The sequence below is a fragment of the Lynx rufus genome, unplaced genomic scaffold (genome assembly GCF_022079265.1).
Source record: "Lynx rufus isolate CCGP_SWC_20201006 ecotype Redwood Valley unplaced genomic scaffold, mLynRuf1.p SCAF_13, whole genome shotgun sequence".
NCBI lineage: Eukaryota > Metazoa > Chordata > Mammalia > Carnivora > Felidae > Lynx > Lynx rufus.
This window is the reverse complement of record NW_025814827.1, coordinates 56,456,801-56,481,084: the sequence shown is the minus strand read 5'-3', so window position 1 is coordinate 56,481,084 and position 24,284 is coordinate 56,456,801. Positions and strand designations below refer to the sequence as shown.

General features: G+C 34.4%; 1 protein-coding gene across 2 annotated transcripts in view; it reads left to right on the top strand.

The window, feature by feature from the left end:
• The window catches only part of RALGAPA1 (Ral GTPase activating protein catalytic subunit alpha 1), a 278,485-nt gene that overhangs the window by 246,042 nt on the left and 8,159 nt on the right, over positions 1–24,284 (top strand). For both annotated transcript variants that reach the window (XM_047075616.1, XM_047075615.1), the window contains exons 37-39: positions 113–271; positions 1,713–1,840; positions 22,460–22,584. In XM_047075616.1, the coding sequence (XP_046931572.1) occupies positions 113–271; positions 1,713–1,840; positions 22,460–22,584 (412 nt within the window). The remainder of the gene's footprint in view (positions 1–112; positions 272–1,712; positions 1,841–22,459; positions 22,585–24,284) is intronic.

Here is a 24,284-nt window from a genome sequence, read left to right as displayed (position 1 = left end):
GGTTTTAATTTCTTTATCTTTTAATATTTTTTATAGTATAGTATGTTGTCAGTAGCTGTATGAAAAACTGTATGCTTTTTCTAAAGCACTATGAACTATTTTGGTTTTCCAGTTGAGACATTTGGGAAATGATGAAGTACACATTGTTTGGTCAGAGCATACTAGAGACTACAGGAGAGGAATTATTCCTACAGAATTTGGTGATGTCCTTATTGTCATATATCCAATGAAAAATCACATGTTCAGTATCCAGATAATGAAAAAACCAGAGGTAAGAACTTACTATATTTTAATAATATTTTCTGAGCTCTGAATGGGTTTGTGAGTTTCTTCTTTCAGAGGGATTAGACTAGGCATCAGGTTGTGAAAACAGGGGGAAGTGAGACAAAGACTCGTGTAACAATGTAAATTGTGTAAGTCTGGTTCAGAAGGAGCTAAAACAGAAAAAAGCAAGAAACTGTGTTCAAATGGGAGAAGTGCCAGAGCAGAAGTTCCTTTGTACTAAGATGACAACAGGATTACCTTTTAATAAGAGGATGATTATAGTTTCCTAAAAGGTACAATAAGAAGCAATCATTCCCTTTAGGTCAAGAATGTATGGTTCCTTTATTTTTAGTTGGTATATCTTACTAAGGAGTACATGATTATTTAATCGTGTCACTTTTAATAAATGAAAGTTCTACAGAGTATTAAAAAAATTTGTTCTGGTTGGATGTCTTATACCATAGGGTTGAAACACACTTTCAAAATAATAAAAGTGTGATAGTGTTTGGGTATCTTTCTTACTTTTTTTAAATCAAATACTTTTAATTTATAGAAAACCTAGTTTTTGACAGTTGATCATGAATCTTTAGAATTTCTTGAATTAGACTAACTTTCCCACATGTGAATTTGAGCTTACAGCCAGGTTTCTTTAGGGTTTATATAAACCAGAGGTCAGCAAACTATGGTTCACCTCCTATTTTTGTACAGCCTACAAGCTAATAATGGTTTTTACTTTTTTAATGGGTTTTTCTTTTCTTTTTCTTTTTCTGTTTTTGTTTTGTTTCCTTGCCCCTTTACCCCCAGGTTTTTCTTTTTTTAAAAAATCAAAGAAGAATATATAACAGGGACAACATATGGGCACAAAGCCTGAAATATTTACTATATTATCCACATCCCATGTCCTTGCCTTCAGCTGTCATCTGTACCAACCATATTCAAATAGAATTACTTTGAAACTGTCAGTCATCTGATAAAAGTGACAGTTATCAAAATAGATTTTTTTTCTAATAAAACTATGTAATGAAAGTCTTTTAGGTTCTATAGTAAAGGTGGTCACAAAAATAATGAAAAACTAACTTGCTGCCTATGAGAATGTGTTATCTTTATTGTGTTTACTCAGTGGAAGAAAAGAAATTTATTTCCAGTGTTGAATTTTTGTGTACAGTTGAGACAACAAAAATTTGAAAATTGGCAGGGAATATAAATTATTTAGTCAGTTAAATGAAGCACAGTTCTGTTTGAATAGGAAACCATGTAGACCTTTGGCATTTTTTATTTATTGTCTTCATGTGAATCATGGAAAAGAATTAAATTTGAATAGTATTTCTACTGAAGGAAGAACTAAAGAGGAAGTAGAAACATTTTTGTGTGCAGTGTCTTGATTGTTCTTATTTATAACAACCTTTCTTCAATATGAGTATAAAATTATGTTCTAATTTCTCAATCAGGTTCCCTTCTTTGGTCCACTTTTTGATGGTGCTATTGTGAATGGAAAAGTTCTACCCATTATGGTTCGAGCAACAGCTATAAATGCAAGCCGTGCTCTAAAATCTCTGATTCCACTGTATCAAAACTTGTATCCTTTTTGACAGTATGGTTTCTACTCTAATACATGTCTGCTTTCCAAGGTAAGTATGTCTTATGGGTCAGTACCTTTGAGTTTCTGTTCATTGATATATAGAGATAGAGTTCCTCCCCAGTGTTTGTGCTGTTGTGATATTTGAATGATGTATTTTCTTTTCTACACTACTAGTCAGTACTTATCTTTTGGTTAACTAATTAGGGTCCCATGCTAGGTACTCTGATACTATGCATGTATAGAAATAACCCTAACAGTGATCATAAAGTACTCAATCTAGTTAAGGAAATATACAGTTTTTAGTGCGTGTGTTGTAACAGTTATGTACAGTGTTTTGGAGGTATAATGAGAAGCAGCCTCAGAAATGTGAGGATTGAATATTGAAGGATGATGAATAAGGTAATCAGGTGGATGAGATTAAGAAGAGCATTCCAGGCAGAGGGAACAAGATAAAGACGTGGAAGTATGAGAGGACATGGAGTGTTTAAGAACATGGCTTCTGGAGGGGCACCTGGGTTGGTTAAGTGTCCGACTTCAGCTCAGGTCATGATTTCGTGGCTCGTGGGTTTGAGCCCCACGTCGGGCTCTGTGGGGAGAGCACAGAGCCTGCTTCAGATTATGTGTCTCTCTTTCTCTGCCCCTCCCCCATTCGTGTTCGCTTGCTCTCTCTCTCAAAAATAAACATTAAAAAAAAAAAAAAAGAACATGGCTCCTGGAGCCAGATTTCTGGACTCAAATGCTTAGCTATCTAGCCTTGGGAATATTTTTTAAATAATTTGAGCCTCAGTTTCCGTATCTATAAAATGAGGATGATAACACCTAGCTCACTGTGTTATAAGATCTGAATGAGTCAGTATGTATAAAGCTCTTAGAACAAGGCCTGGGACACAGTTTTAATTGCTTTCTGAAATGAATTTCTATTTCCATATACTTTTTCTATATGATTAAAAACATTTCAATTATTTTTCTTAATAAATTGTGGATGTTAAGCTTCACAGGGAAGGCTTTTTAAAATATCCTGAGTTCTATTCCACATGAAATGGATTTATCGTTAAGTCTGCCACATATATTCTCTTCTTTTGATGAAAATTGACTTAAGCAATCTGATTCCTATGTAATTTCTCATGTATTCTGACACTGTGAAATGGAATTATAGGTGGTGGATCATGGCATGATATATTGATTAAGCTTAATGACATTTATATAGCATTTCTTACTTGCGACAGTTATATCTTCACTTTAAGTTGAAAGATCAGATTTGAAGTGGTCATTGTGAAATGTAGGGATTCAGTTTATTATTTCCTGAATATCTCTAGAAAGGTAGCTAATCCTACAAGGAATGCGCAGATTATTACCCATAAGCTCATTTTATCCACATTGTCAACTCCTCTGAGGTTGTCTTTCTGATCTTGGCCTGATCCTGATGTTCATCCTAAGGTTAGTGTCCTCCGCCCTTTCATTTAAGACACAGTTTAAAGAATGCCTTAAATCTTTTGGGAAAGTGGTGAGAGAGAAATTAGATTGTAGTAGAAAATTCTATTTGCCTCTTGTGTCATAAAACAGGAACTCCATTTATTGAGCAAACACAAACTATTTCTGGCCTGAAGTACAAATATTTAAGATGTACACCTTACCAAGTAGTTAAAAATGCAAAATAAAAGTGTTGGGGGCTATGACTTAATTTCTTTTTCCTGCACCTAAGTTTATACTCTTTTGAGAACTATTTCAGATTTACATGTTACACTAGAGGTATGGTGGCTGGATTTGCAGTTAGAAAATAATTATTTTAATTCAAGCTCTGCCTTGTAATCTTGGTCTAGTCATAGAATCTCTAGACCTCACTTTCTTTGTCTGTAAAAAAAGATAATACCCATCTCAGAATTATTGTCAAGATTAAATGAGGTAATGAATTTGGATGTGCTTAGGAAATGAAATAAGGTACATTATTTTGTGCAGTGATTAATTCTGTTATGTGTAAAGATTACAGTCAATATAAAACAACTCTACCCAACACCAAGGAATTGCCTAATTGAGTTTTTATGTTTGGTTGGTTGGTAGGTTAATTGACTGGATTGGATTTTCAGGCCTATTTCACGAAGTTCTTAATAGTTAGTTAATCTTGCTGAGACATTAATAGATACAACATTGGAGAAAATTTCTAAGATGAGAGATAATTTCAGATGTAAAGAGTAAACATGAACACTATTTACACAGCCAATATGAGCAATTTCCATCAGCAAAACTGCTTCTGGAACACACAGAATAAAAACATAAAGTCAAATCAAAGAAATTTTTCTTGACTTGGAAGCTTGAATTTAGAAGCCATATGGAAATTATTTCCCCATACTACTTAAGGATATAATAAAGATACTCTTAGCCTTTGCTAATCTGAAAAATAAATAGTCATCTTTTACAAAGATTCATAAAGTTCTATATTCTAAGTATCAGGGAAAATGATTTCACACAGGTAGATTGCTTGATTTTTCAATGAAACCTTATATACTAAATTACAACTAGATGTTATTAAGATCTTGAATTACAGATGTCTTTTAATTTTAAAAAATATATATATATTTCAGAAATACATTACATTTTACAATGTATGTTTTTTGACAAATCCAGGTAAGTTCCCATTAAGGAAAAAAAATCACGTGTCCTAAAACAGATCAATAGAATTTAACAGAAATTACAAAAGAAACTGAAATAGAAGTAGGCTTTGAAAACCACCAGTTACTACTTTAATAAGAGAAATAAGAGGATAAAAGAATATGTAATAAACTCACTTATATTTGGATAATTGTACTGCTGCGTTAGTTATTTTATGCCCAGTGAAAGTACCCACTAAGATTCCACAGCATAAATTGTGCTATTTATGATCATTAAATACAGTTTAAATTTTATCCTGGGAACATCTTCTGTAACTATGAATCTAATGTTGTTCACTAAATGAGGACAATATTGATTGTCATATGCTGTCCAAATCGATCATGCTGGCAGCCAGAATTACAGTAATCTGTCAGTATTGATGACTGTCTTTCAAGCTTTGAAACCTCTCCTTCACTTCACTTGTCATTTCTTGCATTACTTGTACTTGAAAAACATTTTCTTGCAACCTTGGTCTTTGTCAGCTAGGGGCTTTTTTTTTTTTTTTTTTTTTGGTCTCGAGCTCAATTTGTTGGTTTGATCATGCAATTAGAATTGAAATGCAATGCTGGGGAGGAAGAATAGGCAGATTCTGGGTAACCATTGGCCCTGAGGGGAATTTCAGGTTGATCTTAGCCATCATTTGTTAGTTAACCTGTGTGTGTGTGTGTGTGTGTGTGTGTGTGTGTGTGTGTGTGCGTGCGCGCGCGTCGGGATTGGGTTGTTTCTTTCTTTTGGCTTTTTTGTAGTGGGAATAATAATTACAACTAATTTCATGATCTTAGCTATCATGACTCTATACATTAAGTAAAAATTTAAAAGCAATTATTTGTTATGATCCTAGAGACATTTCAAGTATGTACAAATGTTAAATATGATGCTATCATGTATGTACTGTCTCTTTTTTTTAACATGAGATTTATCATACAAAGAAATTTTTAGAAGTTATAGTATATAATCATGTTGTATTAGGGTTCTCAGAGAAACAGAATCAATTAGATGGAAGTGTATACCTAGATAGAGAAAGATTAATTTTAAGGAATTAGCTCACATGATTGTGGGGACTGGCAAGTCTGAAACCTGCAGGAGTTCCTAGCTAGAGTTGATATTGTAATCTGTGTCAGAAGTCATCTGGAGGTAGAATACCTTACTTCTGTGGGGACCTCAGTCTTTTCTCTCAATGCCTTTGATTAATTGGTTGAGGTGCACCCACATACGTGATAGAGGTAATCTGCTTTACTCAAAGCCTCTGATTTTAATTTTTTTTAATATTTATGTATTTATTTTGAGGGACAGAGAGAGTGAGCATGGGAGGGACAAAGAGGAGAGAGAAACAATTCCAAGCAGACTCTGTGCTGTCAGAGCAGAGCCTGATGTGGGGCTTGAACTCACCAACCATGAGATCATGACCTGAGCTGAAATCAAGAGTCGGTCACTCAACTGAGCCACCAAAGTCTCTTGATTTTAAATGGTAATTGCCTCTAAAAAAATAACTTCACAGCAACATCGAGACTGGTGTTTAACCAAAAACTGGATACCATGATCTAGCCAAGTTGATGTAAAATTAACCATCTCACATGTCCCATTTTTCTTAAATATTTCTTTTTAACCTTTTTTACTGTAAAATATAATTTGAGAAAAGTACATAAATTCTAAATGTATTATATGGTGAATAATTATAGTTTAACCACCACCAGTTCAAGAGATAGAACTCTTTCTCTTCTATCAAAAATATTTACTGGGGCGTCTGGGTGGCTCAGTTGGTTAAGCATATGACTTTTGATTTCAGCTCAGGTCATAATCTCACAGTTTGTGAGACCAAGTCCCACATTAGGCTCTGCAGTGACAGCAAGGAGCCTGCTTGGGATTCTCTCTTTCCCTCTCTCTCTCTGCCCCTCCCCCACTTGCATGTGCACACATACACTCAAAATAAATACTCTCTCTCAAAATAAATAAACTTAAAAAAAATTACTGATCACTTTTATGATTGTAGTAAAGATTTGAGAGACATATAGAGACAAATCACAGTTGAGCCTTGAACAACATAGGTTTGAACTGTGCAGGTCCACGTATATGTGGATTTTTTTTTCAATAAATACTGTATACTATTGTAAATGTATTTTTTCTTATAGTTTTCTTAACTTTTTTTTTCTAGCTTACTTTAAGAATACAGTATGAGGGGCACCTGGGTGGCTCAGTCAGTTAAGCATCCGACTTGATTTTGGCTCAGGTCATGATCTCATAGACATGAGATTGAGCCCTGTGTCAGGCTCTGTGCTGAGCACAGCAAGGAGCCTGCTTGGGATTCTTTCTCTCCCTCTCTCTCTACCTGTCTCCCACTCTCTCTCAAAATAAATAAATAAACATATAAAATATAGGGGCACCTGGGTGGCTCATTGGGTTAAATGTCAGACTTAGCAGGTCATGATCTTGCAGTCCATGGGTTCAAGCCCCACATTGGGCTCTGTGCTGACAGCTCAGAGCCTGGAGCCTGCTTCGGATTCTGTGTCTCCCTGTCTCTCTGCACCTCCCCAACTCATGCTCTGTTTCTCTCTCTCAAAAATAAACATTAAAAAAAATTTAATGTATACCTGTTTTAAAAAATAAAGTATGAAATGCATATAATATACAAAATACATGTTTATCAACTGTTACCAGTAAGGCTCCTATCAGCAGTAAGCTATTAGTAGTTAAGTTTTGGAGAAGTCAAAAGTTATACACAGATTTTAGGGCTACATGGGGTGTTGGTAACCTACACGTTGTTGAAGGGTTCACCTGTAGATGATAATTGTTTCTCCAATAAGCTTATAATTTAATAGGAGAGAGAATAATGTAAATTAATAATTATAACACAAGTTAAAATATAACACAGGATAGTAGGGTTATAAGATAAAATGCTCTAGGAGTTCCAAAGAAGAAGTCATTGCTTTCAAAGTAAGAAAATAAGGGAAGAATGCATAGAAAATCTGGGCCTCAGAGGATGAGATTTTAGTAGATGGAATGCAATATGTATGTTATAATTCTTGTAATTTGTATTTTGGGGCTTTATGTGTATGTATGTATGCATGCATGCATATATATACATATGTGATATTCTGAAATAGTATGGGGGATATAAAGTTAAATGGCATCCTTAAAAAACACATTCTTCCTAGGTTTAATATTCTTTCGTGCTGAACCAATATTATTTGATTTCTTCTAATCTGTTTAGATTTGACCTTTTTGTAAATGCCAGAATTGGGTTTCTGTTTAACTTTATCAGACAAATTACCAGAAGTCAATGATCATTCTTCAATTAGTCACAGTTTGTTATCCCTGCAGTTCAACTACTCAAATGTAAAGAACTTGTTGCAAAAGTATGAGAGCCAAAATGAAATGAAATGTAATTGATTGGCTCCACTAATGTAGTTTGCCATTCATTATGATAGAACATTATAAAACCTCTTAGGGAGGCCCATCAATATTGCTGCCATTTCGTGTTAAGAAGAAAGTGAGTTTGGGGCGCCTGGGTGGCGCAGTCGGTTAAGCATCCGACTTCAGCCAGGTCACGATCTCGCGGTCCGTGAGTTCGAGCCCCGCGTCAGGCTCTGGGCTGATGGCTCAGAGCCTGGGGCCTGTTTCCGATTCTGTGTCTCCCTCTCTCTCTGCCCCTCCCCCGTTCATGCTCTGTCTCTCTCTGTCCCAAAAAAAATAAACGTTGAAAAAAAAAAATTTAAAAAAAAATAAAAAATAAGAAAAAAAAGAAGAAAGTGAGTTTATTGAGAAACTACATAATTTTATGTATACTGTGTTTTGAAGATTATTTCTTCAGAAAGATAATATTCATAAATATGGACTGTCCTTAATTTATAAATTATATTTTAAAGTATGGAAGCTGATTGTTGGGAAATCAGCCTGGGCTTCTGAGTCCAGAACCACTTAATAAGTGTGTCACTGTCTTTGTCTAATTTTATTTTAATCTGTAAAAAAAAGAGTACCAAACTCAACACTGTTACAAGGATTAGGTGAAATTATCTAGATGAAGCACTAAGCAGCCTGTCATGTGGCAAGAGCTCAGAAAATGGTAGCTACCTCGTACTTGATGGTGATATTATTATCCTCTATACTGGAGATACTCCTCTAAAACACAAATATAAGTATACTAAAAGACTTGTGATGGCTCGACCGTGTACTGCAATTCTTATCTGAATTCTTTGGCTACGTGCAAGCAGTTGTTACTAGCTTATTAACCCTCCCAACCTCATATTTCTCACTGTAGTTTTGTCAAACATACCTGTCCTCCTTCCAGCTCTGCCCCCCCCCATCCTTGTGCTCATCTCCCACTACACTGACACCCAGGACACCCTACATGGATCTAGCTAGACCATATTTATCATCCCTAAATGCCCTTCTCTTTTTCTCTGTTTTTGCCCCAAGAATGCTCTTCTCTACTGTCTTCCACCTAATATACTCATTCTGTATGACCCAAACAAAGTAACTTTGTAAAAAAAAAAAAAAAAAAAAAAAAAAAAAAAAAAGATTTCCTTCTAGTGACAGATGTCGTCTTAGGAAGAGTACGATTTGGTGTCCCTCACACACAGCCCCCGAGGAGGAAGGCAGCCATGGCTGTAGTCCTGAAGGCTTATACTTGCTGCTGAATGGCAAGGAAGGCAGCAGCCACAGGAGAGCTGTGGGGGGTGGCGGTAGGAGTGTACATATTACTGAGGTCTTTAGTTTTACTTAAACCTTTGCACCACCTACGTCACTGATTCATTCCATTAGGAGCCCTCAATATCTTGTAAGTGCCATTCATTCTACCTACTTTCTAAACGAAAGTCTTAAACTTCATGGACAAACTGGTTATTTGTTACAAACTCTAAGATTTATGATTATGGTCATTCATACTTCAAAAAAGAGAAAATGGTTCTTTAAATAAAATGCCTTATCAACTAAGTGATCCAGGTTTTGTGGCTTTGGAAGTGCTTGCAGCCCTTGTGCCTTTGATATTAATCATTGTAGTAGGACCTCTCCAAGAGCTGACAAAGGTACTTATTTACTTAACAATGTGCTCTGTCATGGGAGCCGGCTTCAGTCTCCTGTGTTAAAGACATGGGCACTGCTATTGAAGATTGTTTTTTTTTTAAGCTTGTAATTAAGCATCCCTCTCCCCTGACCTGGATTTTACTGCCAAACCTTATAGTCTATGTATGCACACAGAGTAATTATTTACACAGGAACCCTGGATATGTGCAACATTTCTATTATGACTCTAATGTATTCTTGTATCACTTTTAATTTGTTCAGCTGTTCTTTTTAAGGAATAGCAATAAGGGCCTATTGATGATGTTAGTGGTATTTTGAGAGGCTTCCTTACAGTCAGTGTGGGAATATTTTATTGTATACCTTTAAAGGTGTTAGTTTAGGTCTAGCAAATCTGCCTTTGTCCTTTCAAAAAGATATAAAAGCAGTAAATATAAATCTCTCTGATACATAATGAATTTTTGATAATAATGAAACTTATTCTATAGAATTGAACCAATGTCTGAAAATAGCATCTTAATGTTCTCTAGAGATTATCATTTTACTAATGTAGACCAATAATAATTACTTTTCCTATATTTAAACAATGGGAGCTCACAAAAATGACTTCAGTATATGACCAACTTCTATTTCTATTATCATTGTATTAATTATACAGATATTTTCAATTGTTATTCTCTACCAAAAACATTCAATACACCAATGACAAATTTAAGTATTAAAAAAAAAGCTATATTGAACAACAGCAAAATGACTAAGTATGTTTAAGATCCTTTCATTTTTTTTCACCAAGTATTTATTGACTACCTTCTATATGGGAAGTGGTGTGAGAGAAAAGCTAGGGGTAGCAAGATAGTTACTGCTTTCATGGAGCTTACAGTCTGGTACAGGAGAAAGAGAGAGCCCTGTGGGTGGGTAGGTAGGTATGGGGATAGGTAGATGGATGAAAGAATGAGTTAATGAATGAAATGCCCTCTGATGAGGAGTCCAGCAATAGTGATACCTACAAAATAAGATGGTAAAGATGATTAATTTTATTACAGTGGGAGAGGATAGTAGGGAGGAAGAATTAGGAATGGTTTTACTGAGGCATGAAGGGATAAAAGTGTAATGTGGCTAAGAAACACAAGGAGTTCCTCACTACCAGGTGATATAAAACAAAGGGAAGAGTAATAGCAGCTGAGGTCAAAACCAGAAAATGTAGTCAAGCAGAAAAATCAAAACCAAACCATAAACTTGATTTTTTAATGTTACTACCAATAATATAACAGCCGGTGTCTAAGGTGACAGTTCCTTCTGCTTTTATATAATTTTTACCTCTTGAATAGCAGAGCACAGCTTGAATGTATTTTCCTTTTATAGTAAAGCCTTTCTAAAATAAGTTAGATTATTATTTAAAGTATTTTTTATACTTAAGTATACAGTAATTGCCAGGCTAATAACTAGTATTATTTTTCTTAATGAGACTAAGAAGTTCTCTAAGTGTTTTGATAATATTTACACATATCTGCCATTTCAAAAAGGCACTTGAGATTTTCATAATCTTGTTATATGATAGACTTATATTTTTGCATAACAGGCCTTCTTTACACTTTTCCTGTAAAGTACTTTTATACATTGTTGTGCTTTTACACATTATTATACTTTGTTACTGATGAATGAAGTGTTTTTTGATTTTTTGGTTTGTTTTTTTTTTTTTTTATCTTAGTCTGATGTACATTGGCTTCACAACAAAAATAGCAAAGGAAAGGAAAGCACCTCACCATCTCTTACCTGCTTTGTCGAATCCAGAGTGGCAGTGTGGTCTGCATATGCCAACCTTTTTTGTTTGTTTGTTTGTTTGTTTTGAGAGAGAGCATGAGTGGGAGAGGGGCAGAAAGAAAGGGAGACAGAGAATCCCAAGCAGGCTCCGTGCTGTCTGCACAGAGCCCAGTGTGGGGCTCAATCCCATGAACCGCAAGTCAACAGGAGCCAAAATTAAGAGTCTGACGCTCAACCGACTGAGCCACCCAGGCGCCCCTACATATGCCAGTCTTAACAATTGGTTCATATCATAGTGTAACAGAAAGAAGGTAGAGAACTCTATCGGGTATTGAGCAAAAAGTCTTTAAAAATAACAAAACTTGGGGCGCCTGGGTGGTTCAGTTAAGCAGACTCTTGATTTCGACTCAGATCATGATCTCACAGTTTGTGGGATCAAGCTTCACACTGGGCTCTGCACTAACAGCGTGGAGCCTGCTTGGGATTCCCTCCCTCCTGTCTGTCTGTCTGTCTGTCTCTCTCTCTCTCAAAAATAAATAAAAAAAAAATCATAGAACTTGAAGTTTCTTTACTTCCATCTTTATTAAATTCTTACCTGTGATAGAACAGGGATTTTTTTTTTTCTGTTAAACCCTTACGTTTTTTTTTTTTTTTTTTGATTGGTGATTAAGGTGCACTGGTATGTTCATATTATCATTCACTACACCTACTACATATTTTACAAGTTTTATTTTAGTCTTTGTTTAATATAAAAACAGATTTAGATGCTATTTGGGGATTTCAGATAGCAAAGAATGAAGGATGTAAAGCTGAAATTAGTCTTTAACCTTGTTTGACATAGGAATTGCAGTGCTTTTAATCCATTCTTTTCCTTTTACTAAACATAAGGGCTTTTGCCATTGAATTTTTAATAACTCAATAATGGAATTAAAATTAAACTATGGGTCACAAATCTCCCCATTTTCTTCTAACTGCTTTTTCCTCTCAAACACTAGAATACAGCCTATTTAAATCTTAACTTTTGCTTGCCAAACCACTGTTACCGTCCATCTGTTCATGCCAATTGTAAAGAAGGTTCGGTTTTTAGTGAAGCTTTGCATTTCACATAAGGTATGTGAAGTGAAATTTCACAAGGGACATGATGGATCCTGATTCTTAGTGATAAACCTTTGGGGCCATCAGGGTTGGCATATGGTCCAGTATGATATGAAGGCTTGGGTTCCCTGGCTTCACTTCTTTGGCGTGAAGCTGATAAAACCTGGCTCTTGAGTATTATTTCACTGGACACCAATCATGGGCAGCAGGAACTGCCCATTTAACTCTCTGTGGGAAGGAAGCCCAGAGAGCATTCACAATGGTACCATTGTCGAGTTGCAAACTGCTCTGAACAGCTTGACAGCACTAGGGAGGAGGGGAAGGGGTTGCTTTACTAATTGCTGTTCAGAAAAGAGAAGGAGCAAAAATAGCTGTTGTAGAACTGATGTTTCTACATTTACTGTCTTGATAGGAGTGTTGACTTTTATTTAGCACATACCTACTATCAAAAAGAAAGCAAATAAATATATTTAAGCAACCACCTGGAGTAATGCCTTGTTAACATGCCATTATCTATTTTAAACCCACCAGATTATAGCAGAGCAAAAGTCAGTTTAGCTTTATGATATTTTTATGTTTAGATAAAAACAATATATTTTTTTAATCTTCACAAAAATTTTTTTTGAATTTAAAAGAAGGGAAAATGAATTAAAAACCACCACAATTAATGTATCAGATAAAGTTAAAGACAAACTTGGCTTAATTTCCTTTATACTATGCTTTTTAGAATTCCCAAATATCATCTGAATACCTATAAGCTGTATTAATGTAGAAATGCAAATTAATCTTATGCATAACAATTGCAAGTGCTAAAATAATCATTATAGATAAACTAGTCAGCAAATCTTAAGGTTAAACACGAGATTTATTATTTAAATGGGTAGCTGGTAACTATTTCAGTCACTCCTGGTTCTCTCTCCTTGAAGTCTGTTTCGAGTATCTTTAAAAATACGAGGGTTTCCCTTTTTATGAAACATTGTGGGCCATGATTATTTGTATAAACACTACTCTTGGTGTTTGCATTTTCTGGTCAAATCAAGCAGTTGGTGGTTCTGATGCAAAGAAACAATGATCTACAACCAATCCTAAAAAAAAATTAGAGCTTTTTTAAGCCTACAGTATATTTCCATAGATGATTATTTCATCTGAACTTAAGTTGACCAAATTATATTGCAATATTATACCTTATGCAACAACATGTCCTTTAAAAGGATCAGAGAGATATTTTCAGAAAACTTTTTTAGTTTATAATTTTTTTTAATGGGATGCTCTTGCTAAGTTGGTGGAAAATCAAATGCATGTTTTGTGAAATGGTAACAGTCTGTAAAAGGTACTAGTGGTCCATCTCCTCATGTCCCCTTAAATGCTTTTAGTAAATGGACACCAGTGCAGTATTTCAAAACCAGTAATTCATTGAATGCCCATTCTTCCTTTTACTGCAGAGTAGATTATATTTAAGTCAAGATTAATGGGTAGATTTTGATGTTAAAGTCCAGTCTCTAAGCCCATCATTCCCTAGGGGCATATAGTGCATTAGTTTAAGCCAATATACTGTTTATCATAGATTCTATGACACAGTCTTAAATGACAGTTTGTTGTACTTTGTAACTACTTACCATGATAATAAATCACTTTTTCTGTACTCCTGATAATTACAGCATTTAAACAAAATCTTAATTAAGTTAGTACACATTTAGGGAGAGATAACACGTAAGTAATTGTACACTGTAAAATTTCACTTATTTAGTAATTTTTTTCCCTTTTGCAGTCTTCTAACAAGAGTCCAAGTTTAGTATTTAGTTCAAACACATAAGTTCATTTCCTCAACTTTAATGTATTGAAATTTTTGTTACCAAAAGGAACAATACAGATTGTTTCTAGTCATCCCCCAATGTTTTTTAAACTCTTAATCTAACACTTGTGATTCTGAAGCAGTTCTGTTGACTGTGAAAGTCTTGTTATTATGTACGATAACATTTTTAAGTACATCTTACCAAGAATGAAAGTCTAAAATTTTAACTTCATATTAAATTTGAAATCTAGGTAACTTAGTTTTTCTTTTAGATGTTTTACTTCATACAACTTTCATGAAAGTGGAATAGATACACATATTCCATAATCATATTAGTGCTTTTTAGAAACCATCAGTGATTATTGGATTATTAAATCAGGAAGGATTTTTAGAACCTTTAGGGAGGTTTAAATTTTTAATCCTATTTATTTAAGGTTAATCTTTTTAAACGTATTTACATGAACTTTGGTAGAATTGGGCTTATCAACTTTTTACTTAATGTTTTCATTTAGTAATTGGCTGATTTATGAGCAATTATATATGGTCCAAATTTTATTCAACTCCAGCTTTCAATAATAGGACTATCCTCACACTGCCTTAGCACCTGTTATGGATTTTGAGTCATCTGGCAGCCCATGGGACTTAGATAAAGAAGTACCAGGTGTCCTGCCTGTCTCCTAATTGAGACGCAGTGAAAACAATATAGACTTGGCAGTATGGTTAAAAGGATGGATTAAAGCCCAGCTTTGTCTACTCTGACAAATCACAGCTTTTCCCTCATTGCGTAGTGGCAACTACTAAAGAATTTGATTAATATAATGCATCATAAAAATCATACACAATAATTTGTTATGACCTGTTGCAGACTTTCAGAAGAATTTCTATTAACATAGTACAAATAAACAATATTAATACCAAGATTTGTTCTATTGGGGGAATTTTATTTTTACTGAATATGAGCTACACTGCATGTTTCTTGATGAAATTAGCTATGTAAGAAAGAAATGGACTATTAATTTACCAGATGCTTTATAATGTAAGCAAGTATATTACTTTCATCTTATAGGTGAGCCATGCCTAGTAAATAGTTCATGGGATACTTAATTGCCCTGTATATTTCAAGAAAACATGCCCCTTTATTACTGCAAATAAATTAGCCACATGATCCTTGAGATGTACTTGCAAAATATATCTACATATATCCTATATCAATAAAATTATTTTTCATTATTTCTCTAAGACCCTGTGTAAGGACATCGCTTCAGAATATTTGAAGATATTTCAGGGCCTTTTCGAACTAAAAAGCCAAATGTGGTTTATTTTCTCATTTTTATTAGAGTGTGCCAAGAATTTTTATGTATTATATATAATGTTCTTGTATATAAACATCTTCCAAAAATTGCCAGTCCTCAAATTTAAGCTAACATTTTGTTGGCCATACTTGAACTAACTAAAATGCTTCCTATACCTTTCTTTTCTCCATACAAAACTGAAATCATTGAGATTGGATATAGAAAAGAGCACTGGACTATTAAATGACCAAAGTTCTAATGCTGACTCTACATATCAGCAGCTTTGTTTTTCTGTGCAAATCTATGTTTGTATTCTCCATCCAGGCAAGGCTTATTGTGAATAAACGTTTTATAATGATTTTGCTAAGCTTACTGAAAGAAATGTTGGTAGATGATTGTTGTATACTTCCTCTAGTTCGGACTGTCCCAAAATACTCTCAATAAATGATGCCCTGGCATGCCTCTCAAGATAGTCTTTTTAAAAACCTAAATATTCACCTTTTGGGATGAGCACTGGGTGTTGTATGGAAACCAATTTGTCAATAAATTTCATATATATATATAAAAAAAATAAAATAAAAAAATAAAAGTAAAAAAAAAAACCTAAATATTTAAAATTCTGAGTATTATTTTTCAAGGGTGTTATTACCTGTGTTCTTATAGTGTGCCAGAGCAGTTTTGGAAATCTGCCTAAAATGGTTTTGAAATTACCCTTCGCTGATTTTTATCTAGAGATTTTCTTGACATTTCTTCCCTTTCTCCTTTCTTTACAGATGGCCATTGAAATGAATAGAAATAGTTTATTAACTAAATTTGTTGTCTCATACCACTGTAGAATTTATGCAAAATTTAAAGATTTTTTTTTAAGTTTATTTATTTATTTTGGGAGAGAGAGGGAGAGAGAGACAATCCCAAGCAAGCTCTGCGCTGTCAGCATTGAGGCCAGCTAGGGCTTAAACTCACGAACCATGAGATCATGACCTGAGCCAAAACCAAGAGTTGGATGCTTAACCAGTTGAGCCACCCAGGCACCCCAAAGATTTCTTTAAATTTAAAAAGTTATCACAACCAATGGGGTAAAACATTTCAGTGCTAAATTGTAATGAGTTGTAATTACTTTCAAGATTTATAGGATTTCTTCTTTAACAATTGTGATTTTTTTAAGTTATTAGTTTTCTTTTTTCTTAATGTTATACCTTATGTATATATATGTTGTATTTTATTCACTTTTTCTTCTTCCAGAGAAGGTCAGCAAGATCAAGGGTGGGATGGAACCAAACTTTCTCACAAGGATTCAAACTCTGTCTCTAAATCCAATCTTAGGAAAGTCCCAACTATATTGGCCCCAAAAGGTTTTGCTTCTGGAGATCTAAATTGGGGTTCAAGGAAGGGGTTGTTTGCATAACAGTCTTCTAATCGACTGTGAAAACTTTATTCATTCCTTCTATAATTTATAAACATCAAGTACTTCTGGTCTTGTGTTAGGTGCTGGATATAGAAAGATAATAAAAGACATGGCCTCTGGCCCCATGACATTAGTGTCCCTGCTAGTTTGTTAGGAGAACAAGCACAAAGACAAAGGCATACTTGGGAGGGGGCGGGTGCTTGGGTGGCTCAGTCTGTCAAGCGTCCAACTCTTGATCTTGATTGATCTCAGCTCAGGAACTTGATCTCAAGGTTGTGAGTTCAAGCCCTGCATTGGGCATGAAGCCTACACGGGGAGGGGGACGTGGGGTGGGGAGGAAGTGGCAGAAGCATACTTGTTGTTTAGTAACTGGTGCTGAAAGAAGGGAGGAAGCCCTGATTTGTGGCATTTGTCGAGTCCTATGATGTGAAAACTTTCACCATAGCCAATTTCAATCTACCAGCCATCTTAGAAATGTGGTGAATATCATAAGTAGTACTCTCCAATTTTTTTTTAATAGGCAGAATTCTCCTCCCTCTGTTCTTGGGAAAATCTATACAAAAAAAGGAAATAAAATTCCTATGTGCTAAAACAGCAAAGAAATCACAGAAATATATGAGTGCAGGCAAGTGCTTAACTAAATTAGGAATTTCAGAATGGGCCTTAAATCCCTGAGGCTATGATATTGAGTACAGATATAAACATTCCATACTTTGCCTTCACTTTAAAAGGAGCCAATATTTTTTATCTTGTTTAGGAAAGAAAACCTTAAATCTGAACTTAAGAGGAAATTAAGTGGTGATAGGTCTCATATATATGTTTACAATTATAATTTTCATTACTCCTTTTTGTGAAGAATGCTTCATATTCTTCCTATGTGCATTATAATGTATACATACACACTTCCATTTTTTTTTGAGACTAGTCACAAATTACAGTTGAGCTAAATGTTTGTAAAATCTATTGGCCATGCCATGAAAGTAGTGATCACAAAACTGAAGGTTTTGCCCTTATCTAGCTAGCTAGCTAGCTATCTAGAGCAAGCAAGCCAGTGGGGGAGAGGGACAGAGAGAGAGAGAGGAAGAGAATCTCAGACAGGCTCCACACTCAGTGCAGAATCCGATGCGGGACTTCATCCCACAACCCTGGGATCATGATCTGAGCCAGAGTCAAGAATCCCAGATGCTTAGCCAACTGAGCCACCCAGGCACCCTGAAAGTTTTGCCTTTTCTAACAGTAAAAGCAGTTCAGAATCATATTAAGAGAATTGTAGAGAATGAAGGGTTGTTGCTTCTTCAAAACCAAATCTACCTTTTGGGGCGCCTGGGTAGCTCAGTCAGTTAAGCATCTGACTCTTGATTTCAGCTCAGGTCATGATCTCACGGTTCATGAGTTCGAGCCCCATGTCAGGTTCTGTGCTGATGGTACAGAGCCTGCTTGGGATTCTCTCTTCATCCCTCTCTTTCTACCCTGCGCACACTCTCTCTCAAACTTAAAAAAAAAAAAAATCTACCTTTCGTATATCATCCCTGTACACTAGTAAAATTGAAAAATGTATTATCCTCCTGCAGTAGCTTTTCTTCATATTTTTTTTCTCATGAGAAATCCGTTTCCTCTCATCAAAATAGGTCAAAAGGCCCTCAGTACATACCACAAACAAGAAATATTATCAGAGTTCTTGTGCATAAATACAGGTATATTTCGTAAACAGACATCGAAAATTGCCCTCAGGGAGACAGCACCTGCTATTTACAAAGACTTGAGCCAAAAGCCAGAAAAACCATTTTCAGCACAGATGTAGGGGGACTTTTGGGTTACCCTATATTTATATCCTTTATCTTCAATATCCTTATTACATAAATAGGAGCAGGTGGTGGTATCCCCATTTAACATATAGAAAAACTGCAGCACGGAGAATTCATGCATCTCTTTCCAGGACCGGGGAGAAATTGAACCCTAGTTCTTGACAGCTGGTCTTGATACAGTGACACAGAGCCATAAATAATTTCATATGTAAGTTTAGAATCAAAAGTAGTTACTTAAAATGAATAATAATGTTAAGCACAGATTAGGTTTAAAGTATTTATACTACAGAAAATGTTTAGTTCCCTTTACTAATTTTAGAATAGTAATATTCCCCCCTTTTCTGCTTTTGCAGAAAGTAGAAGGAAGGAGGATTAGTGGATAATTATATTGCTGATTGCAGCACCTGTGTGTTATTTCTTTTGATTGGCTGGTTCTGTATTAAAGATTCCTACCAGCTAAAAGTCTCCCTCATCAAATGGCTTTTTGTTAGCTAGTTTTGGCTTAGGTTGTTTTAAATTTACAACAAAAACCTTAATTCAACGTAAACTTGTACTTTAAATTGTGTTTTGAATTTGTTTATCATTCCCTTTTTATCTCACCCATTTCAGTTTTTTAATTTCAATGTCAATGGCAACATGCACTCACAATAGGAATATAGCTTGAGCTATCCTGTTTTTGCTAGCCGTCAAGTTTGTGTATGTCACCCAATTTATAGGTACTAATAACTCTTCCCTAGAGAGTTGCCTTTTAAGGAATAAGTGTTCTAATCTATTATGAGGAGATATAGGAATTAATGGCTTTGGATTATGGTTGCCATTGCAGATGCTAACAGCACTGTGTTTAACTTTATCATCATCTCAATCACAAAACATCCTGTTTATAGATTCGAACTGTGGTTTAAGTGTTAAAGTTCCTTGTGTCTCCTTAATATATATTTTCTGAAAGGGGGGAAAATGTAAGTACTATAGATTAAGTTAGTTTGTTTTGATGTTGTTGTTAATCTGGCTACATCAAACTTGGAAAATTATAAAGAATATTTAGCTTTTAGAAAGTGAGTTACCAAAAAAAAAAGGAAACTTTCAGACATTAGCCTGCCTAACGTGATACATGCTGCAGTTTTTCATTTAAATTCAACCATTAATGATTGTTTTCACTCTGCCACCTAGACTTGAATTATTAAAAATCGTTTTTAGAAAGCATCATTTTACTTAATGAAGATTAAATACATTAAATAAATACATCATGTGTTTTTATACAAAATGAATACATTATAGCTGGATAATTTTAGTTTGTATAGCTTTATATTTGGGTTTCTTCAGAGTTTTGTATAGTGAAATAGAATTACACTGCAAATGTATTTTACGTAGATATTCATTTCTTGCTTTAATAAATTTTACTACATTGGAAATATTCTCCTGGCTTTAGAAATATTAACATTTGCTTTCTTTCTGCCTAATTCTTGTGTAAATATAATAAGATAAAGTAAAATATTTCATTTATAGGCCCTCTGAAAGTAGAGCATTTTAAAAGCAGGTAGGTGTCTCCACCCTACTTTTCATGAAGCATTTTACCCATTCAAGCAGACTTTTAAAAACAGCTTGTTTTGATAGCAGACTGTTCTCCTGTGGGCCTTCAGCCTTTGCTTCCTGGCAGCACCTTTGGTGCGAAAAGAGAGTGATCAATTGGGAGACTATCAGTGCCAGCATGCATAGAGTGATAAGTTAACACACCACTGGGAATTTCTAGGGCCCACCAAGATACTTCACTTCTAATGTGCTAACAAGCTCATTTTTCTACCTCTTGCCTCTTCAGTTATTTTTTTTCTCAGAAGAGCTTAGAAGTTGAGTGCATCAGGCATAATGAAAAGCTCTGTAGGAGGGAGAAGCAATAACCCCATTTTTCCCTTTTCAGCCAAATAGAAAATTAGTTTCTGGTAATACACAAAGGCCAGTATTTTTTGTACAAGGGGCACTGCTGTGAATCAAAGGACTCTATTAACTGCAGAAAATTCGGCAGCTGTGAATCTCCCCCAATGAAAAAAGTACTTTCCAACAAGTTGTGAGATATGTGGTATTATTTAGATTGAACCATCAGTTACATCCTCTTCCACTTATAACCATATACCTCCTTTTAAAAGTGTGCCTATATTACTTTTCTAAGTTAACATTCAAAAATACCTACATGATTCTTCCATAAAATCCTTTCCACTGATCATTTAATATAGCATCTTCTTCTGTTGCTACCCATTTGAGAAGAATTCTTTTCAAAGTTCAGTCCCACTGTACAGAACTGAAAATAATGGATTGCAAGAAATTGGAATTCAGATTATTTCAATATTTAATGCACAAAATAAATTGTAATGCAAGAAAAAGTACTTAAGCCATTTGGAGGGCAAAAGACATCACAGTCTAAGTACCTACTGAATATAATCTTACCTTTAACTCTTAGCTTTTTTCTTCTTCTTAATCAATAACCTTTTATAGATGTAACTGGCTGTGTTATCTCCAATTGAATTACCACTTCAAATTATCTTCCTTACAAATTTTTTTCTTGGTCTTGGTTGTAGACTTGTTCTACAATTTCTAGAAATGGAGAACTACAGTAATTGAGTAGCAATTTTTTAAAAAGAATAAAGAATTTTGAGGAAAAATATTAAAATGGGTTTTAGAAAACAATGAAGAAAAACTAAAAGGCAAATTTTTATTAGCTTTATACGTCTATAAATGTCTTATATAAAGCCTATCAACATAGCACAAACAGTACAGTGGGAAAACTTCTGAAAGTTGTAGAAGAAAGGTTAACTGATTTCTCAGTTCAGGAACTATACGACACGAAGTCAGCATGTGAGTTTTTCCTGATAATTGTATGTTGCTGCCTGCTGCTCTACATTTTGACAGCCATTTCCATAGTTGCTTTCGTGAACAACAGAAATATTCTCTCTCTTTCTCGCCCTCTCTGTGCTAACAGCACAATCAGGCCTGCTGAAACAGGAAGCCTGGAGTGGGTTGTTCAAAAGCAACAACACTTCAAGGTACTGGTTGCTTGTCAATAATATCAGAGAAGAAAATGTGGTGAAAGGGAAGTACAGTATTTTTCTGTCAGTGTCAGTGCCCTGTAGATGCTTTGTTAGACAGTATTTAGGAGTCCCGTGGACTCTTTGCAAATATTCCTGCTTGTTTCAGTGTTATAATTGACTAGATATTTTTTCCTGACATACAGATTCAACTATGTATTTATCTTAACCCCATGGAGTTATTCGAGGATTACAGCAACAGTAGTCCTCCATTCAAAATGAGAACAATTGTTGGGAAAATATAGGGATTTTAGAAAAAGAAGAAGATATGCAGGAATTTCTCACAATAAGTCTTTACAAATGAAAAATAGAGAATTTCAGACAGTATTTTAAACAGCATTCTAATATTTATTGTGTGGCTTTTCAGAGCAAATCTGTAGATTGAAGCCGATTTAACAAGATAAAATGAGCCAAGGCTGACCTGATAGCAGTTGAATCCTTTCTCAAGTACATGGTTCCCTTCATTCTTCCAACAGTTTAGTGGTAGTATAATTCTTTCCTAATAAATATCTCCAGGTTAAGCTGCCATTTATATGGTATCCTGAAGAGTAAACTTATGTTAAAAACTGTATTTTTTTACTCTTTAAAAAGCCATACTTTTAAGTGGTACGCAAGAATAGTGAATAATTAAGAAGTAATGGCTTAGCAATCATAGCAGTCCTTTTTGATAAGATCTGTTCTTTTCCAATGTAAGCTGCATTGAAGTACCTCCTTAACTGAAGGAAATCAGCTATGAGGAGAGAGCACGATACCTGCAAACAATTGTCCAGCATCATTTAGAACCAACGACATTTGAAGATTTTGCAGCACAGGTTTTTTCTCCAGCTCCCTACCATCATTTACCATCTGATGCCGGTAAGATTAAAAGTTTTAGTTACTTGTCATTAATGGAACTTGAAATGCAATACCCTTTTGTTCTAAACTCTTAAAATAGAAAACTTAAATAAATTTCATCATTGAAACATTTTCATTATTTAATATTTGAATTTGGCCTATAAATTTAATGTATACTTTTTTTGACCTAAGTGCAGTTCCATTAAAAGTCAACAATCTTCATAAAAGTACATGCACCACATTTTATCTGAGCTACTGGACAGTGACTGTTGTGTTTCATGGGATCATTACTGAAGTATCTGCAAAAGAAATACAAGTTGAGTACACAATCTCTCTCAACTTTAGAGGATCAAATTTTATGGGCAGGAATATTGCCTTATCTCTAATTTTACAAATAAAGTTAAATAATTGTCTAGGTTTAGAAGTACTTGGTACAGTAAATTATTTTATAATATTTAAAGATTATAAGAGGGTACTGCATTTTTACAGTTAACTAATTTTGAAAAAAATCATTAAGAAAATAAATGACTCATGGCCTTCCTATTCTGTAATACTTTGCACTCCTTATGATTGTTTCATTTATTTTATTTTCCCTCTTTAGATCATTAAATATCAGTTCTGTTTATCTGAAGGTAAGACAAAGTGTCAACCAAAACACCCTTTGTTCTTCCCCCATTTCCTTTTTAAAAAATTAGCAAGTGCTAAGCTTGTAACTCAAACAATAAGCAAACTTAACACTGCCCTCATTCATACTAAACATTTCAGAAATTGTCACTAAATTTCTTCCAGAATTATACTTACTAACCCAGGTCTGCATGAAACACTAACACTGGTTCTGGGATAAAAATAACTAATAATAGAACCACCCCCTTGGTTGAAATTAGTTACACCTTGTTGTATTGACCTTTTTTGTTTCTCAGCATGAAAAAAATAGTACTACTGAGCTGATGAAATGGTGTGTCTTTGTATTTTGTAATGTTTTGCATTGTTATTGAATATCTTAATTCATCAGATAGTTATTCTGTGGTGTGCTTTGCACTGTACTGGGCACCTGAAATACAAAGATGACTATTTGAATGGTGTTCAAGGGAACAGGAAAAAAGAATACAATATACTTGAAGTTCATCCCAAGAAGTCTTCAAATTCTTATTATGATATATAAGTGTTCTTTATATTAAATAAGTTTAAAAGGCATAGTAGTCCTTTTCTGGCCTAATTTATTTGGGGGAAAAAAAAAGACTAAATCTCAACTTTCCATTCCTGTCATCATGTAATTTGCCATTATAAAAAAAATATTACCAAAAAACTTAGAGCCTTTTCAAAATTAATATAAAACACCTATCAAAGAAGAAAATTATATAGACTAGGTTGAATCTTTTGAAAGAGAAAGAGATCTTAAGATTCAGTTCAGTGGATCGACACTGTCTAAAATTACTTAGTTTGGAATGAAGAATGATGGTAAAAGAAAGGTATTAGAAGTAAATTAATGAACAAAATAAAAACTAGTTAAATATAACTGGAAATTTCATTGTTTAGTAATAGAGAATATCTGAAAAATACTGAGCTACATTATTAAAGTAGATATGAATAACACTTTCATGTATCATAGTTGAATCATAAGTTTCACAACTGAAAAATATTAATAGGACTATATTCAGACTAACTTTCCCCCTTAAATTTATAAAAGCCATCAGTTTTCATATTGTAGTTTTTTTACCAAC